The sequence below is a fragment of the Apiospora marii genome, assembly GCF_038362585.1.
Source record: "Apiospora marii strain CBS 49790 chromosome Unknown utg000005l_segment0_segment0, whole genome shotgun sequence".
Classification (NCBI taxonomy): domain Eukaryota; kingdom Fungi; phylum Ascomycota; class Sordariomycetes; order Amphisphaeriales; family Apiosporaceae; genus Apiospora; species Apiospora marii.
This window is the reverse complement of record NW_027117377.1, coordinates 3,546,785-3,564,137: the sequence shown is the minus strand read 5'-3', so window position 1 is coordinate 3,564,137 and position 17,353 is coordinate 3,546,785. Positions and strand designations below refer to the sequence as shown.

At 47.3% G+C, this 17,353-nt stretch overlaps 6 protein-coding genes across 6 annotated transcripts; 2 read left to right on the top strand and 4 right to left on the bottom strand.

The window, feature by feature from the left end:
* Positions 1 to 3,394: 3,394 nt before the first annotated feature.
* On the bottom strand, positions 3,395 to 5,228 carry PG985_009011 (uncharacterized protein; the record flags this gene model as incomplete). Its single annotated transcript, XM_066828779.1, has 2 exons — positions 3,395 to 4,180; positions 4,296 to 5,228. 2 exons carry the CDS (start codon positions 5,226 to 5,228, stop codon positions 3,395 to 3,397), a joined length of 1,719 nt encoding a protein of 572 aa, XP_066683691.1.
* Positions 5,229 to 5,837: 609 nt separating this feature from the next.
* PG985_009010 (uncharacterized protein) lies at positions 5,838 to 6,239 on the bottom strand (the record flags this gene model as incomplete). Its single annotated transcript, XM_066828778.1, has 1 exon — positions 5,838 to 6,239. The coding sequence occupies one exon, from the start codon at positions 6,237 to 6,239 to the stop codon at positions 5,838 to 5,840; it is 402 nt and encodes a 133-aa protein (XP_066683690.1).
* A 701-nt stretch (positions 6,240 to 6,940) lies between these two features.
* PG985_009009 (uncharacterized protein) lies at positions 6,941 to 8,951 on the top strand (the record flags this gene model as incomplete). The annotated part of the gene is made up of 4 exons (XM_066828777.1): positions 6,941 to 7,066; positions 7,309 to 7,379; positions 7,437 to 7,930; positions 7,999 to 8,951. 4 exons carry the CDS (start codon positions 6,941 to 6,943, stop codon positions 8,949 to 8,951), a joined length of 1,644 nt encoding a protein of 547 aa, XP_066683689.1.
* Positions 8,952 to 9,438: 487 nt separating this feature from the next.
* PG985_009008 (3-hydroxyisobutyrate dehydrogenase mitochondrial precursor) lies at positions 9,439 to 10,944 on the bottom strand (the record flags this gene model as incomplete). The annotated part of the gene is made up of 7 exons (XM_066828776.1): positions 9,439 to 9,714; positions 9,795 to 9,888; positions 9,948 to 9,980; positions 10,040 to 10,193; positions 10,245 to 10,490; positions 10,559 to 10,706; positions 10,762 to 10,944. The coding sequence occupies 7 exons, from the start codon at positions 10,942 to 10,944 to the stop codon at positions 9,439 to 9,441; spliced, it is 1,134 nt and encodes a 377-aa protein (XP_066683688.1).
* Positions 10,945 to 11,582: 638 nt separating this feature from the next.
* On the top strand, positions 11,583 to 13,254 carry PG985_009007 (Aldehyde/histidinol dehydrogenase; the record flags this gene model as incomplete). The annotated part of the gene is made up of 2 exons (XM_066828775.1): positions 11,583 to 12,782; positions 12,838 to 13,254. 2 exons carry the CDS (start codon positions 11,583 to 11,585, stop codon positions 13,252 to 13,254), a joined length of 1,617 nt encoding a protein of 538 aa, XP_066683687.1.
* Positions 13,255 to 15,263: 2,009 nt separating this feature from the next.
* On the bottom strand, positions 15,264 to 16,172 carry PG985_009006 (uncharacterized protein; the record flags this gene model as incomplete). The annotated part of the gene is made up of 1 exon (XM_066828774.1): positions 15,264 to 16,172. One exon carries the CDS (start codon positions 16,170 to 16,172, stop codon positions 15,264 to 15,266), a length of 909 nt encoding a protein of 302 aa, XP_066683686.1.
* Positions 16,173 to 17,353: the final 1,181 nt, after the last annotated feature.

Sequence of the window (17,353 nt, the reverse complement as noted above, 5' to 3'; positions counted from 1 at the left end):
ATATAAATAAATAGATAAATTAAATAAATAAATTAATATTAATATTAATAAATTATTAACTTTAATAATATCGAAATAATATATAATAGTCGTTTAATAAAATCCTTATTATACTTTTTTTTAATAATTTTTATTAATTTTATTTAATAAAGTAAACGAATTTATTTCTATTATAATTATAAAGATATAAAAATATATTAAATTTAAATAATTTAATTAAATATTTAAAAATATATAAGTTATTCTTTTAATTTTAAAACGTTATAATATTATATAAATAGGTATATATAATTAATTATTTAAAGTTATAATATAAAAAATAAATAAAACTCGATTTTAAATAATTATAATATTATATATATAATAAATTAATATAATCGACTTTTATAAATAGGTTATTAATTATTATATCCTTTAATTAAAAACAATAAAATTTAAATATAACGTTAATTAATATATTTTTATTTTTATAATATAATATTATATTAAAATAAATTAATAGTTTTATATTATAAAGTTATAAAGGTTTTTATATTATAAAGGTAATTTATAATTATTAACGTTAAGCCTTTTTTTTATATATATAAATAATATTAATTATAACGATATAAAACTTATATATTAATTTAAAGTTAAATAATAAAGCGTTTTTTATAAAGCTATTATTACTTAATAAAAAAAAAGAGATTAAATTACGATATTTTTTTAATACTTTTTTTAAATTATATAAGTATTTTAATTAATCTTAAAACTTCTTTTAAATAATAACGTTTATTTTTTTCCTTAATTTTTTTAAAACCTTTTTAATTATATTAATAAATATTTAATTATAATTAAGGTTAACAGCTTTTTATTTAATATTTTAAATAACTTATATTTTATAAAAAGGGGTAGAAATTTATAAAGTTTAAAGGAATCGTTTAAATTATTATTAAATATATAATATTATATTATTTATTTTTTATATTAAAATATATATTATAAATTATTAAATATTATTTATATTAATTAATTAAGTTATTAAATCTATTAAATTTAGAAATTATTTCTGTTTTTTAAACTTTATTATAATTATAAGTTTCGATTTTATTTTATTTTATTATAATAAGTTTAATCGTTATAATTAATTATTAAATACTTAATTAATTTCTATTTTAAATTAAATATTACTTAATAAATAAGATTTAATATTAATATTATTAAATTTAAAAAGCGGTAATATAATAATATTATTATTTAAGGTTAGTATTAATTATAAAGGCTTTTTATTTATAACTTTTATAACGTCTTTATTATTAAATTATAAATTTTATAAATTAAATAAATATATTTTTATAATAAAGGTTAAATTTAAAAGGGTTAAAAGGAATTATATAATCGAGAAAAAAGGATATTTAAATTCGATTTAATTTAACTTTTAATTAATGTTAATATTAAGGAAAAGTATTTATTAAAATCCTTTTTTAACTATTAAATTTATATAGAATTAAAGTAATTTAAACGATTTAAAATAATAGAATTTAAAGGAATTTTAATTTTATTTTAAATTAATTAAGTTTTATAAGAACTTATATTTTTTTATTAAAAGTAATTAAAACTATATAGTTATATTATTATAAAAACGATTAAACTTTTATATTAATTTAATTAGCTATAGAAAAACAGTTATCTTTATATTAAAGTAATAAGCTATTTAATAATATTAAGGGAAGGTTAAAGCTTAGCCTAACGTACTTACGAAGCTTAATTAAGTTAAATCGCTTAAAGAAGTAGGTTGGGTCGTCATACGTACCCACTTGAACTATCAAAGGATGCGGAGTGGGTACGGTCCGGCCGTCCACGCTTAGTCTCTGCACCCCACACGCCCCCCAGACGACAGAAATCAGGGCACTGCCACCAAATGTCCAGGGGGGTTTACAAATCATTGAGAGCGCTATGCCTCGCGTCCTACATGTCGGCAAGGCGGAAGGCAAGCCAAGTGAGCTATACAACCCGTAAGCTCGGCCCAGGACCGTAGGAGAACATAATGACCAGTTCTGACATTATTCCCATGACAGCCTACAACTGAGGGAGACCAAGAGACCTGTCTCGGGAGACCATGAGGTTTTGGTCCGACTCAAGGTGCTGGACTATTGCGACCTGTTCGTCAGGCATCATTAGTACCCCGCCATATCTCTTGAGCACCACATGCTATCAGATGGTGATGGCGTAATCACTGAGCTCGGAAAAGGAGTGTTTAATCAGTCTCTTTTCGGGGGAAATGTACTTTTGCCACCCATGCGGAGTTGCATATCTGATTTAGCAGGCCCTGAAAACCGCAGCAAATGGTCGATCACTAGATCGACCCGTCTTTACAACGTGAGAACGGCGCAAGATTATGTCTGCGTTCACCAGGACGAAGTTGTTTTTGCTCCGAAGCATCTATCTTGTCGTTAAAGGAGCTGCTGTCCCCCTTGTCGAACTCACAGCCTGGCGAGCATGGATCACTAAGGCTGGTGTCCAGCCGGAGCAGAATATCCTTATGGGATTGGAGGTGGCGTGGCTCTCTCAGCGTTGTAATTCGGTGCAGCGATGGGCGCCAATGTCTTTGTTACCTCTGGTAGCCAGGAACAGATTGACCGAGCTCGGGACTTAGGTGCACAAGGCGGTACCATCTACGCAGCCGAGAAATGGGAAGTCGATATTCGCCAGCAACTTCCATCATCGTAGCCCTTCATCGATACTGTCATCGACGGTGCTGGCGGCGATGTTGTGAGCAAGGCCGTGAAGCTTCTCAAACCAGGTAGTATCATCTATCACTACGGCATGACCGTCTCTCCAAAAATGACCTGGACCATACCAGCTGTTCTCATGAACGCTGAATTGAAGGGGACGACGACGGGATCTCGGCAAGAGTTGCGTGATATGGTGAAAATTATGGAGCGCAAGGGGATACGGCTAGTCATTAGCAGAATCTACTCGGGGCTGAACAATCTCAGGGAAATTCATAGTCTTTTTGATAACATGGAAGTTGGACGTCAGATGGGCAAACTTGTTATTGAGATAGAGGGTCAAAGCAGCCCTAGGATCCAGAATTATAGAACCAAAGGTAATAAAAGCCCGGCCTCCCTTACCTCGCTGTCTCTTCGCCTGCCATTGAGGTACGCTCTCGTCACCTTACCACTATGGCTATTGATACCAAAAGCCCCCTGAGAATCGACTTGGAATACACTAAAAAACTTGTAGTCAAGCAAAAAAAAAAAGTACGGACTATGGCGATGCAGTTGCAACTTAGGCCCGACCCTGCACGTATTCACCTGTCTACGTTATAGAGGTAACGCTATTCATGGCTTAGCTTCGCGGCTTAAGTTGGCTACTCTTGGTAAAGGCTTCAACATACATACATATATTCTACTTACTGCCAAGCAATCGTACCACTGCTGTGATAGCAATTAGGCTCAGGCGCTGACGAAAAGCACGGTGAGGTCTTTGGGTCACTCAGTTGGACAACCGGCTTAAGCACCTCGAATTCGCCCCAGTCACCCTTCAGGGTGGACATATAAGGCGAGTCTTGCCCGGACAATTTCGGTATTGCTTGCCTCCAGCCCTTCAGCACCACATCCAATAGCTCGAGTACAAAGAGATCTGGGCCAAGCTTATCCCATTTGAACTTTTGGTTGCACTCCTCCACCACCTTCGGGGAGTAGAGTCCGATCTCTGGCTTCAGATGAAGAGCTGCAGCGGCCATCAAAGAGGCGAATACGTGGTAGGAACCACCTTGACGCGCACGATCCCTGATGGCCATCATTGCTCCAATAGCACCGATCAATCCTGTAAGCATATCCGGCACAGGCAGAGCGGGCAGAACACATGTTCCGTCCGAATGGCTCAAGCTTCGTCCCGTAACGTAGGAGCAGCCAGACGCGGCGTCGGCAATTTGCTGCCATCCAGGTCGCTCAGCCATAGGTCCATCTGGGCCATAGCAATTCTCTTCCACGTATACGATGCCCTTGCCTCTCTTGCCAGCCATCTCCAGAAGATTGTGAAGACTGAGGCCCTTTCGAGCAATTACTCCAGGCCGGTAGCCTTGAACGAAGACGTCAGCGTCTTTGATGAGTTCAATCAAGTGCTTGAACTCTTCGTCTTTTGCTAGATCAACATCCATGGTTCGAACGCCGGCGTTGAGTGAGAGTTGAAGTGACTGGTACAAGTGGTTAGCCTCATTACTCTCTTCTTCACGAGGGAAGCAAATGCGTGGGCAACGAAAAAATACTGCAAGAAAAATCAGGTTGTGCAAGAAGGTACTGCGGGCTTACATTGAAATCGGGGAGTCGACTGCAGTTGACGCGGATGACGTCCGCTCCCAGGGCTGCCAGTGTCGTCCCGATCACAGGGCCAGCAATGATGCGAACAAGTTCCACAACCTTGATGCCCGCCAAGGGTCGTTTATCAGCAGATAATGGTAGAGGGATCGCTGGTGTAGGGATCGCGTGTGACTGCTGCTTATAGTTGATCAGGGGGTGCTTGGACAAGTCTTTAGCCATCCGCGTCTGCTCCCACCCAGCCGGGGTGTAGCAGATACTTCCGCAAAGGCCTTGAACCAAGTGCATCATTTCCAGCTCGTGCGCTCCGAACTTGTGAACATTCTCGGCAATAAGTTTATACGCTTCGTCAGTGCTAGCGCACTGTTGTGATGCGTCCATGCCCATCGTCTGCAGCACTAGGTCTGCACCTAGAGACCCATGCAGTTGAAACCAAACACCGTCGTCCTTGGTCTGGTAGTTCGCAGTAGCACGTACTCTGAGCGGAGTACCAAAGATGTCGCCCTCGAGATCTTTAGGAAAGATAGAAGCCAGCTCGCCCGCTTTTGCAAGTTCGCGGACTGTTTGCCCATTACGCTTGCTCATTCCCACGCTTCCCAGCCAAAATGCAGCATGATCTGTGTCAACCGATACAGTCCGGCTGGCGCTCGGGCCGTCTCTCAATGCAAGGAGTTCGTTGGCAACTATGCCACTCATGGCGTGCAAAGCACCAGCGATCGCGGATGACTTCAAGGGGCCAGGCGTGACCGTCTCAGGAGAACCTATGAACGTCACGGAGTCTAGAACCTCCTGATCTTGGGTAAAACCTGGCGTCGCGTCTGAGAGGATTCTGAGAAGTCGGCGTGCATCCTGAGGTACAGGAAGGGCCTCAAAGTCGATCCAAGACCCTGGACCATAAAAGTCCTGACCGGAAAGTATGCGTGACATTGCCGTTTTTAGACGTCGCACGAAAGGAACAGAAAATGTGATAGGAACCCGTAGTGTTTAGTCAATAAGGACAATAACTTTTTCCTTCTCTCGAGAAGCAGCCAGAGGCGGGTTAAATAAGCCCGAATAGGAGCTTGAGCTTGATGTGTCAGTTACCGAGCTTAAACTCGTGTTGTTCGGCGGGAAGGACCACCTCTCATGGAGAAGAATGGGGACGGTCCGTCTGGGAGCCGGGCCATGGCAGGATGTGTGGCATGTTGCCGAAACAGGCATTGGATGCCCCCTGAATGCATAGCTATAGATCACCATGTGCGATGGAATTGAGAATGCATACCTTGCATTAGCATCATCATTGGCGGATCATGAGGCGACTAACACCTTCACTATCAACGAGCTTAAAACTGAGCTCACCATGACTCGGGGTCCAAAGGTGGCAACCCCTACCATAGATATGTAGAATTACCAAGACTTGCCATTGTAGATGCAATGTAATTGTGCGCGCTTTGATTGCATGTAATAATATTGAAATGGAATTATACGGGCTTGCCCTAGACCTGTTGTCTCCAGTTCTTCAATGCGCACCTCCTCATATACGCGCACCTGACTATACTATGCGACTTGAAACCGGTATTTGATATTTTCAAATCGGCTCTCAGGAAAGACGTAGAGCCACTTGAGCGTTTCATCTGGGCCGCAGAAGACGCCATGCATTATGTCTCCGGGAATCCAAAGCACGCTGCCCTCAGTGACATAATGTCTGACATCATCGATCACCACTTGGCCGGACCCCGCAAGCACGTAGTACATCTCGGCCTGAGTGTGCTGATGAAGGGCGAGCATGCCGTCGGGCGGACAGGTTGCGATGCCTGCGCACATGGAGTCTGAGGAAGTATCCGGATTGGAAAACAACGTCCGCCAAACGACATTACCGTGGCTCGTGCCAGGAAATGAGTTCAATGCCATCTGGTTGACTTCCTCGCGATTCATGATTGCGGGCGATCGCTCGTGCATCGTGGCAACGTTGCTGTGAGATTGAAAGCTAAGTCAGTTCTCTGGGCTCGGATATTTGCGCTTGTAAAGACTCGTATGGCTTCACGAGGCCTAGGAGGGAGACCCCGTGTCGCCCAGCATGGGCTACAAACTTCGAGAATTCTACCGTGGTAATTTCGACAATCCCCGTCTCACCAACTGATGGTCGTCTTGGTCGGGAACAATGATATTGCAATTCAGTAGGTCTGTAAGGGAACGAAGTTGAAGGGAATATGAGTTATCCAGGTGCAAGGTGTATCGCCGTCCCTCTTCTTTTTCTATCGCACAAGCCACTAACATTATGTGTATGTGTATGACGAGCTAACATAGGAAATCTTTTGACGGAAGCAAAAGACAGGTTGGTTTGTGGGGTCTCGACCCTGAGGGAGGGGATGTGGATTGGTGTGGGTCCGGTCCGGCCAAAGCTATACATCTGTAGCAACTCCACCGGGTGGTAAGGTAAACTCGCCCCCCGCCGAGGCTATTTCCCTATGTCTAGGCCTTTAATAGTCATTTTACTGTCGATTCTTCGGACCAAGGCTCCTGGCCTGTCTCAGTCAAGCCCTGCGTATGGCCCTGACTCCATCCCACAGTCCAGCATCCGTGTCAGTTCCTAATTCCGCAATGGGAAGCAAAGTCGAAAGCTACTTTCCGGTGCAGCGTATCGCCCAGGCATGCCTGCAATGTCGGTACGCAATTGGGATCCCTGTCGTGGCTGTGGCCGTCGTGTACTGATCCGAGAAGGCGGAAAAAATGCCGGTGTACCGGCGACCGACCTGTCTGTGGACAATGTCAAAGGCTCAGCGTCGGTAAGTAATAACTATCATGCCAAACTTGACGATCATGAACGTAACAGGACAAGACTGCGTGTATCCCGTCGAGGCCTCTCGTCCGCAGGCCGTGAGGCAGCAAGCGCCTTGTCGATTCACCGAACAGGAGTCTGATCGGGCAAGGGAAACCGGCGAATTAAGTAGAAAAGAGGCATGTATCACCTAAATCTTGTTGCATGCTTAGCGCCGTTTATTAGCACCTCGACTTACAGCTTCGCTAGAATGCAGATGTCGTGAATAAGATCACGACGCTCGAGGCCAAAATTGAAAACATGGGATCGAGTCTTCAACGGTAGGCGTTACGGCCTTGTAGCCACAGGATCATAAGACTGACTGACCATTGTAATAGGATCGAAAGATGCCTTGTCTCGTTATTGGATGGTAGCGACCAGGCTGGCATGGGATTACCAGCGCCCTCTGGACAGGTCGAGGGCAGTTCGGGGATAGAATTTCCAACCTCAGAGCAACGCAACAGATTCGAAGAGTCACAGAATAGCGACACCATGAAGGGAGACTTTGGACTGCCAGAAGAAGTCTTCATGGCAGTTGTTGATTCTTATTTCACTTACTGCCAAAACCAGCCGTACTCGTTCTTTCACGAGCAGAACTTCCGGCAACGCTTGTCCAAACAGGACATTCCGAGGCATCTAGTCCTAGCTGTGATGGCCACTGCTGTTCGGTTCTGCTCGCACCCGTACTTTACCGGCCGTGAGCTGAAGATGTCTATCGAATATGCAAACAGATCTTGGAAGTTGATTGTGTCAGATTGTTTCACCGTTGGTAAGGCGGCAGACGTATCGGCAGTCCAAACCATTGCCTTGTTGGGTTTGTTTGACTTTACAGGTACGGAGATTCCGCAAACTACGATTTACTATCATGATTTCTGTCCCTAATAATCTTTCCTTGTATAGCTGGTCGATTGCGCCATGGCTCAGCTTGGGTCAAAGTTGGCCTAGCTGTCCGGATGGCGCAGGACTGCGGGCTGATGCTGGAAAACGCGACACATCTTTCATATGCGGAACAGGAAGAACGGCGACGGGTGTTCTGGTCAGTCTACCTCCTGGATCGCTTGGTTTCCTGCGGGCGCGGTCGACCGCCAGCTATTGTCGATGCGTCGTGCCACGTGCAGCTGCCGTGTGCCGAATCAATATGGAGGGATGGGCTTTGGGCAAAGACGCAGTCCTTGGATGAGATGACGAATCGAACGCTCTCAGTGGCCCAACGACAAGGCCCTTTTGCTCAGGTAATCGCTATTGCGCATGTCCTAGGGCGGTGCGCGCAATATGTGCTCCAGGACTTCAACATCAGAGGCCCTCATCCCCCGTGGGATCCTGGCTCTGACTTTGCCGGCATCGAATCTGACCTTCTGCATTTCGAAGCATACTTGGAGATTCAGCGACCAGTGAGCGAAATGCTCGAACCACATATCTCGGCCGAAGGTGTAGTGGATAGCCAGTCGACAGGGCCGATCATCTTCTCCCGAGCACTCTTTCATCTCTGTTATTGTCTTCTCAATCATCCATTCCTACTACGGCGACGCATCAACACATGCCGCAACCTTGCACCCATCAGCTTCATCCAGCGATCATCTAACATGGCCTGGCTTCATGCGCAGCAGATGATGGCTCTCATCCGAGAGGCACGCAAGTCAGGCTGCTCCTTCCACTCATCGTCCAGCGGCTATGCAGTAACCGTCGCGGGATCCATCATTGCTTTGCGGACGTATGACGCCGATTCGATCGCCTCCGAACAAGCCCAAATTCTGCTCGAAGAGGCCTTGCTGTATTTGGATATTATTGGTCAGCACTGGAGTAATGTCAGAACAATGGTAATGTGCCCGACTTCACGGTTTGCGGTACCCTAGCTGCTAACGTTCCCCAAAAGGCGTCGATACTCCGACGAATAGTCTATAACGACTTTTCAGGTAGCCACCTGAATAGTTTATCGCAATCTTTGAGTTTTACCCTCGCTGAGGAAGAGGCAATATGGGCAGTGGTTGACTACAATACTATGTCAAATCAGCTTGGCGAGGATGTGATAATAAGTGATCTGGCATCGGATGGCACGATGCTTAACTCATGGGTTGATTTGTTTGGCCCGATTGACTATGCCTTGCTGTCCAATGTAAATACGACGAATTACGAGTGACATTTCACAAAGACGGAGGATCTCGGTCATAAATAGCAGAGCACCTCAAGTTCATACTTGACTCTTAAGTACTCATCGAGCCCAGTGAGACTTCCGTGGTGGCGGCAGAATTCTCATCCTGAAACGAGACCAATCGTTATCGTCTTCCAGCTTCGGTCGGGATATATTGCTACATGAACAATAGGGGAAACCTTGTCTATGATCTAGCGCTTAGAGGTTCGCGCTGAGGAGCTTAGGGAATCGAGGGCTTCGTAGACGACACTGAAGTCCCGGTCTCTAAACTCCTTGGATGTGGCCAATGGCCTGTATGTCTCCTCAACGCACCGTCCCATAGCAAGAGGGACATTGGCCTCTTCTGCGGCGGAAACTGCGAGAGCAAGATCCTTGTGAGCTAGCTTCGTAACAAAGCCGCCCTCATAATTCCGGTGCGCTGGAGGGCTAGAATCCCCAACTTCGACACCAGGGACTGGGTGATTGATCTAGCCAGATATTTTAGTTAAATCTTCGTAAAGTAGGGATGCCGAAATGTTAAGTGCATAGAGATGGCCGGAGAACCCACCTCACTAGACCAGCAGCGCCCCGTAGAGTTGTTAATAATGTCGGCGAGCACTTGAGGGTCAACGCCGAGCCTCTTACCGAGTAGCATGGCCTCGCTAACGCATTTTAGCAGTCGATTGAGAACAGTATAGGGTCTGCTAATGCTTTCTCTTACCTCAAGCCAAGCATCGTAATACCGAGAAGAAGGCTACGTAATATGGCGCGGTTAGTGAATGCATCATTGGCGGTGAGTGATGGGCAATGTACTTGTTCGAAATCTTCGCGGCAAGTCCCGCGCCAAGGTCACCGCAGTATGTTACCTTGCGAGCCATGGACTGGAGGCATGGGAGCGATCGATCGAAGGAGGACTTGGATCCGCCGACCATGATGGCCAGAGTGCCCTTCTCTGCGCCTACCACACCTGTGCATCGGTGAGTTTATTGTCATGAACGTACTGAAGCACTCCACTTACCTCCAGAGACAGGAGCGTCCACCAGATCTGCGCCAACTTCTCTCAAATGTAACGCGACCGCCTTGCTGACACTCTGCTCGATAGTGGACTGGTCGATGCAGAGGGTCGCTGCGCGCTGATCCTGGCTCATGGACTTAAGGGCATTCAGGACACTCTTTCCCTGGCCCACGTAGACCTCCTGGACGTGCTTCCCGGTAGGTACCATGCTGATAATGGTGGAAGCTCTTTGTGCTACATCATGTGGCGCTAGAAATCGTCAGCAGGGCTATGCTTTAGCTATGCGTACGCGATACTGTACCACAGTATATACTTACATGAGCAGCTCACGAGAGGTACGTTGGGGTGTTCTGCGCCTTGGCGTTTGACCACACTCTTCATCGCCGCCTGATCGACATCGCACAAGGCAAAGCCAACCTCGGCTCCAACGCCAGGCTGCTTGTATCTTGAAATCAGGTTGCTGAGCTACCCCAGTCAAGTCAGATAGAGTACGGCATGGGCTGGGTTCGCAGTAGCTTACCATATGGTTGCCCATGGCACCAAGGCCAATGAAGCCGATTGTATTAGCTCTGTCCGTAGAGAAAGCCATGGCTCGTCTTCCTTGTTGATGACGCGCTAGACCGCTTGCATTGAGAAGTCCCTGTCGAGCCCGCACAGGGCTTGCAACAAGGCTGGTCTGTCGAAGAAAGTTATAGGCGGGCATGATTACTGGCAAAACCCAACACGTAAGAAACCCAACCGAAGACGAAAGCGAATGAAGGCTTCACGGATATGTCACAACTGAAGCGTAGGAGCTATAATTACGGCTCAGAATGACCTCTTGAATAAATGAAGGACCACTAGCGGCAAGCTAGATCCAGACACCGACTCCAGGTCGTGTAAGTGAGTGACAGCACGCTGGGTGGAGACGGTCCGGCCGGCCTCTCCATCCGCTGCCTGTGAGACCCTCAATACGCCGGCGGTCCGGAGAGCAAACGCGACAAGGGCATAGACCACGCGACAATAATGCAGAAGACACATTATGCTGGGTGGATCTCTGGCGGCTTTAAAGAGAGCTGTCAGGGGCGAAAGGGTTACCGGAGCGCAGCAGATGCCCGAGGGTATCGTACATCCGTTAGCCCTCCCATTTATTCTCGGTTATGAACTCATTCACGGACCATCTTCTTTAAGTAACTCCTCTTGAAACCAGCCCAGGGTTCATAATTATTTCTTCATTAACAAAGCTTCGTTTTCTCCCTGACTTGAAGAGCCATCATGGCCGCACCGTTGAGACGTTTGCGACTTCGTCCCATCCAAACTGCCTTACGACCTCTGCTCCAAACGGTACCTCAGTCCTCTAGAATGGCTGCACACCAAGCTACCAGCAGGCTCTACTCAACGACGTCTCAGCTCGGAGGAAAAGTACCCGTCATCGATTCCAACGCTGGATACATAACAAGCCACGACCCGATCGCAAAGCCATCAGACACAACTAACTTCTTGGACAATGCCTTCGTCCCTTCTGCAGCGTCACAGTGGATCAGCTTGAGGGACCCCGCGACAAATCAGCCGGTCACTCGGGTCCCAGAAAGCACCGATGAGGAGCTTCAGCAGGCCGTTGATTCGGCCGAGCGTGCCTTTCCTGCATGGAAGGCGACCAGCCTTCTGAAGAAGCAGCAAATAATGTTCAGACTGGCCGGCTTGGTTAGAGAAAACATGGATCGCTTAGCGGCCTCGATCACACTTGAGCAGGGAAAGACTCTTGCTGATGCCAAGGGCGACGTTCTTCGTGGTCTTCAAGTAGTTGAGACCGCCTGCGGCATCACCACGCAGATTCCCGGGGAAGTCCTAGAAGTTGCAAAGGACATGGAGACTCGCTCGTACAGAGAACCTCTGGGTGTCGTCGCCTCGATCTGCCCCTTCAACTTCCCGGCGATGATCCCCCTCTGGTCTATTCCCATTGCAACCATCACCGGCAACACGCTCGTTCTTAAGCCCTCAGAGAAGACGCCTGGAGCTTCTATGATCATCGCAGAGCTCTGCAGGAAGGCTGGTTTCCCAGATGGTGTAATCAATATCATCCATGGTGGCAAGCGAGCAGTCAACTATATCATCAACGACCCTACCATCAAGGCTATTTCCTTCGTCGGCTCTAACAAGGCTGGAGAGTACATCTATGAGAAAGGCTCAGCGGTGGGGAAGAGGGTTCAGGCTAATCTTGGGGCCAAAAACCACGCACTAATCATGCCTGACACGAACAAGAACCTGGCGCTCAACAGTATCGCCGGTGCTGCATTTGGTGCTGCTGGCCAGCGATGTATGGCATTGAGTGCGCTTGTGACACTTGGCGAGACAAAGGAATGGCTGCATGATCTTGTTGGTCGCGCCAAGAATCTACAGGTAAATGGCGGCTTTGAACCAGGAGCTGATCTCGGCCCTCTGATCACACCCGAAAGCCAGAAGAGGGTCGAGGATCTCATCGCCAGTGCCGAGGCAGAGGGTGCCACTATTCTCCTCGACGGAAGAGGTTATAAGCCTGCGAAATACCCAAACGGAAACTTCGTAAGTTTGTCTGTCTTTACTCTTGAGCTAAGCTTCAGCTAACTGTTTTGTCCAGGTTGGCCCGACCATCATCACCAACGTCAAGCCACACATGAAGTGCTACACCGAGGAGATCTTTGGCCCAGTGCTGGTGTGCTTAAGCGTTGACAGCCTCGACGAAGCCATCAAGCTCATCAACGATAACCCCTACGGCAACGGTGCTGCTGTATTCACTAGATCCGGCGCTGCAGCTTCAAAGTTCCAGAAAGAGCTTCAGGCTGGGCAGTTGGGGATCAATGTTCCCATTCCCGTGCCGTTACCGATGTTTTCATTCACTGGCAACAAAAAGTCTATCGCCGGAGGCGGCTCATTGAACTTCTATGGCAAGGACGGATTGAGATTTTACACGCAGTGGAAGACTGTGACTTCGTTATGGAAGTCGGACGATATTGATTCCTCGCAGAAATTGGTTGACATGCAAAGACTGGAATAGTTGAGGTAGAACACTAATCATACAACGTACTCCGCAAGCAAATTGAACACTTTCGTTACTTCATACTCTAAAAGATATAAGTTAATTCTACAATAACGCATATGATTTATTGAATTCAATCGGAATACTCATCTCCGGATACCTCTACTTTATTCGGACAGGTACGACCATTATGTCCAGGCTTTCCACAGATTCTATAGCGTCGTGAGCGCGCCCAGACGTCCTCGTACGACCTCTGTTCTGATGCGATTCGTTCTGGAACTGTCCATTAACGTGCCTTTGAGACTGCAAGGGCTCCCAGTTCAATCGGTCTACTATGACCGGATCACAGGATGGCCGGCTGCTGTACGTCAGAGAGGGGCCAGTGCCGCCGTAATTGAGGCTAGCCGTCGAGGCCGAGCATACACATCGAGGTACTTCCGTGGTTCGGCCTTAATAACAGGAAGCGGCCGCGGGGTGACTTTTCATAGCTCGCCTCGCGTGCTTTTCATGGGCCAAATACGACTTAGACAGCCCCGCCCCCGCCTTAACCGCCCATAGCGCGTTGTGACGCGCTTTCTGATCTCGAGGGCTCCATAGCTGAACAGGCCTCACTGCCATTAACCCCGACCGGTAAGACTCCCAAGTCGATAAGCCTATTAGGTGTCCCTAATACCAAGGGTACCCGGACACTGCATAACTTCGGAAGATGATTGCTATTACAAACTACTGTCCGATGTGACAATCTTGCTTTAAAGTAGGTGTCACCGCTGTGAATCACGAATCACGATGCTTGCGATTATAAGCTCGAGAAACAAGTTGTGGCCCATGTACGAGCCACTATCTTAACTATGATGTTTCATGATATACCTACGCTCACATGAAACCAGGTTTTCACGGTGCTACCGAAAACCACTTACGTCCTTTAGCCATCATGTAGCCGCATTACGCCGCCCGTCTTGATCAAAACATGCACCGTTGTGCAGATGACACTCAATAGGCGAGTTTCTATTGGAAGACTGCTGATTTTGATAGGTCTTTATTAGAAGTTCGGAATACAGTGCTGAATGGATTTTACTCTCTTCTCCCCAATTTCTATCTGGCTCTGTTGTGCCATTGGCGACGGGAACGGGGCCGTCACCGTAGCTGGTGACATAATACACATCCAGCCCTACAGTACCATGAGGGCCATGAAAAGCCACCTCACCACAAATGTCTCAATGTCCGAGCGGCATTATGGAAGCAATGCTTAGCCTCAATACCGGCGGCTATTGCTAGCGCCTACAAATGGACGGGCGATATGACAGCTGCCCTGAAACCTGCCTTGTCCTCCATACGACCACCGAAATTGCGGCTCCGAGCTACCACCGAAAGCCCGGCTCCATGCGACTACCGACACCCTGGCTTGGTGCGACCACTGAAGTTCTACTCCTACGCGACCACCGATGTCCTGGCTCCACGCTACCACCGAAGTTCTGGTTCTACCGACCGAAGTCCTGATTCTACCCACCGAAGACCTGGCTCCATGCGGCCTCTGAAGTCTGGCTTGGTGCCACCGAAGTTCTGGTTCTACCACCGAAGTCCTGGCTCTACGCGGCCACTGAAGGCTGGCTTGGTACGACCACAACCACCGAAGTCTGGCTTAGGGCGACCACCAAAGTCCTCGCCTGAAGCGACGACCACCAAAGTCTTGCTCAATGCCCTGAATGTGACACCGCTATCCCCGCTGGATGTCTCTGACCGCCAAAAATTTTTAACTGTCGAATGTGTGCTGCGCAGAAGCGTACTTCGTTCCGATCAATAAGTCTATCTTAACTTGCGAAATTATGTCCCGCGCATCAAAGTGTTGATTTGATCTGGCTGCCAATTCTGCTATTTCTGCGAGGCGCTGAGACGCCTGGACGATTTCGATAGGTACACTGCGCAAGATGCTGGAGGCTAGGGTTTCAAAACTCTGTTTATCGATCTTGGTCGGCGACCTCCTGCTATGCGGCATTCAACCAAGTCCGTATACACTGAACGGGTTGCACTTACACAATAGCCTCGGCTGCTTCCGAGTAGATAATGACCAAGATTGGCGAAGGTTCTCCTAGTATTCTCCAATACCTAGCAACTCTTTTACGCTCCTTTACCTCCCCCCTCGAGATGGGCTGGTCTTGAGCGCGCATATATATATCAGTGGCGACAGCCGCGTCATGTCGACCGGAATGTCGGGCCAGGAGCCATCCATTTCGCCTATCGCGCGAAACCACCTTTTCAAGCGACTCAAATAAGCATAGTAACCGGATATAAGCAAACCTGGAGCGTGTGCTATCTTCGCCGGTTCTGGCCCCATCCAAGAGCTTGAACGCGCCGAGAAAACGGGAATCGATACTCATGATATTCCCGGGAACTTCGGTCTTTACTAGCAACGATATCCAGCCGTTTAGGGCCTTCTCGAAATTCTCAGTGAAGTAGGCCTCCAGATTGGGTTTTACAAGCCCGGAGAGATGATGCAATTGCGATAACTTTTGCTGTTTCATCGTCCTTTCCGAACGCCGCCGCCCCGGCTGAGATTTGCTGGCCAATCTAGCACGCTGTTTTGGGCTTGCTACTACGGTTGGTCCTGTTTTAGTTGCATAATTCAATCTGTGACACTTCTTCGCTCCATTGAATCGTTGAGGCGAAGCATCCTGCCCAATGTGAAGTCGGTGAGGTGTCGTTAGATATAGTTGAGCGCTGACTGCGTCGGGATCGATTTCCGTTGTCACCTCTTCCCCAGTATCCATCGGTTCGATAGCCATTGTCACATCCTCTTCGATCTTCATGTCGCTATAGATTCTCGACTCGCTTTCTGGAACAACAAGAGCTACCCAGCCACTAGGAGCCTGCATGCATACATCTGCTTTATTGTCCATGTTCCCAAGACTAGTGTTTATTGCTTCTTTAAGCTGGTCCATCTTTAAGAAACCAAATGGAGATGAAGAGTAGACAGGGCTAGGGATAAAAAGGAGAGGGCAGCCGTAAGTGTAATCGATATATATCTAAAAACGACCCAGTCTCTGAACGCACAACTGCGCTATAGTTCCCACGCTACTTGAGATAGCAGGAGCATTATATACCTTAGCAGCCATTGTGCAGGAACCGGTACTACGGGTGCGTCCTGATCCCGGCTATAGGACTTGCTAGGACCTCGCCACCAAACTTCGGCTAACCCTGGCCGGTTTGTAGGCGGTAATATATAGGAAGGTAGAACAGGGCAGGGTCCGCTTTATCATTCGGATTGCGATACCCTGCGGCGAACGGGCAACGCCCGCCTCGTCTTACGCTTTATATGGGGCTGGAGGAAGGATTCCCCAATAGCCCAACCAAACTTAACCACGCCGCACTTACACAACCCGTGCCCTGCCTACATTGACGATGGACGTCACGAAAGGGCTGTTACCTTCTCAATTACTTCTCTACTACGCTAACCAGGGACATACACATATAAACCAGAGGCATGTCCGACTGCAGGCTGATATCTGCTTTCTTCTAGCATGCCAAACCCGATGCCTAATTTCTACCTCTTCCCTTTCGTCAAGCCTCTTCATAGATGTTGCGACCTTGTAGAAAAGGAGATGCTGGTGCTTATGGCCTTTTGCATGGCCTTAGGCATGTATTGGCTACAGCTTGCTGCCGGGTGATGGGCCTTGGCTGGCCGCAGTCTGAGGGCTGCGACGGAGATATGGGGTCATCGTTAACGGAGTAGCATCGTTAGATGGTGTGCTGGGGAGCACGGCGTAAACATCCTGTTTCAACGCTTCAAAGGCGACCCGTCGTCGGGTATGTCACAGCTGTTGCGCTTTCGTATTGATTGGGCTTTCTTCCCTTGTTCTTCATCGCTTCGTCGACACCGCATTTGCCCCCCTCGTCAGATTTGATATCCGAGTCACTCCTAAGCTTTCACTCGGCCTCGACCAAGGAAGCTTATTCTCGAATCCATTGCTGCGGGTTGGTACGACGCTCTGCATTCCGCTTGTCGTCACGGTAATTCTGTGCCGTTAGGTGGGGTAGTCGGTGATCAGGTTATTCTGCCCCTCGATGGGTTCAAGTGATGACATGACCGCGTCCAGCTTTGCTATGCAAATAATAAGGCCGA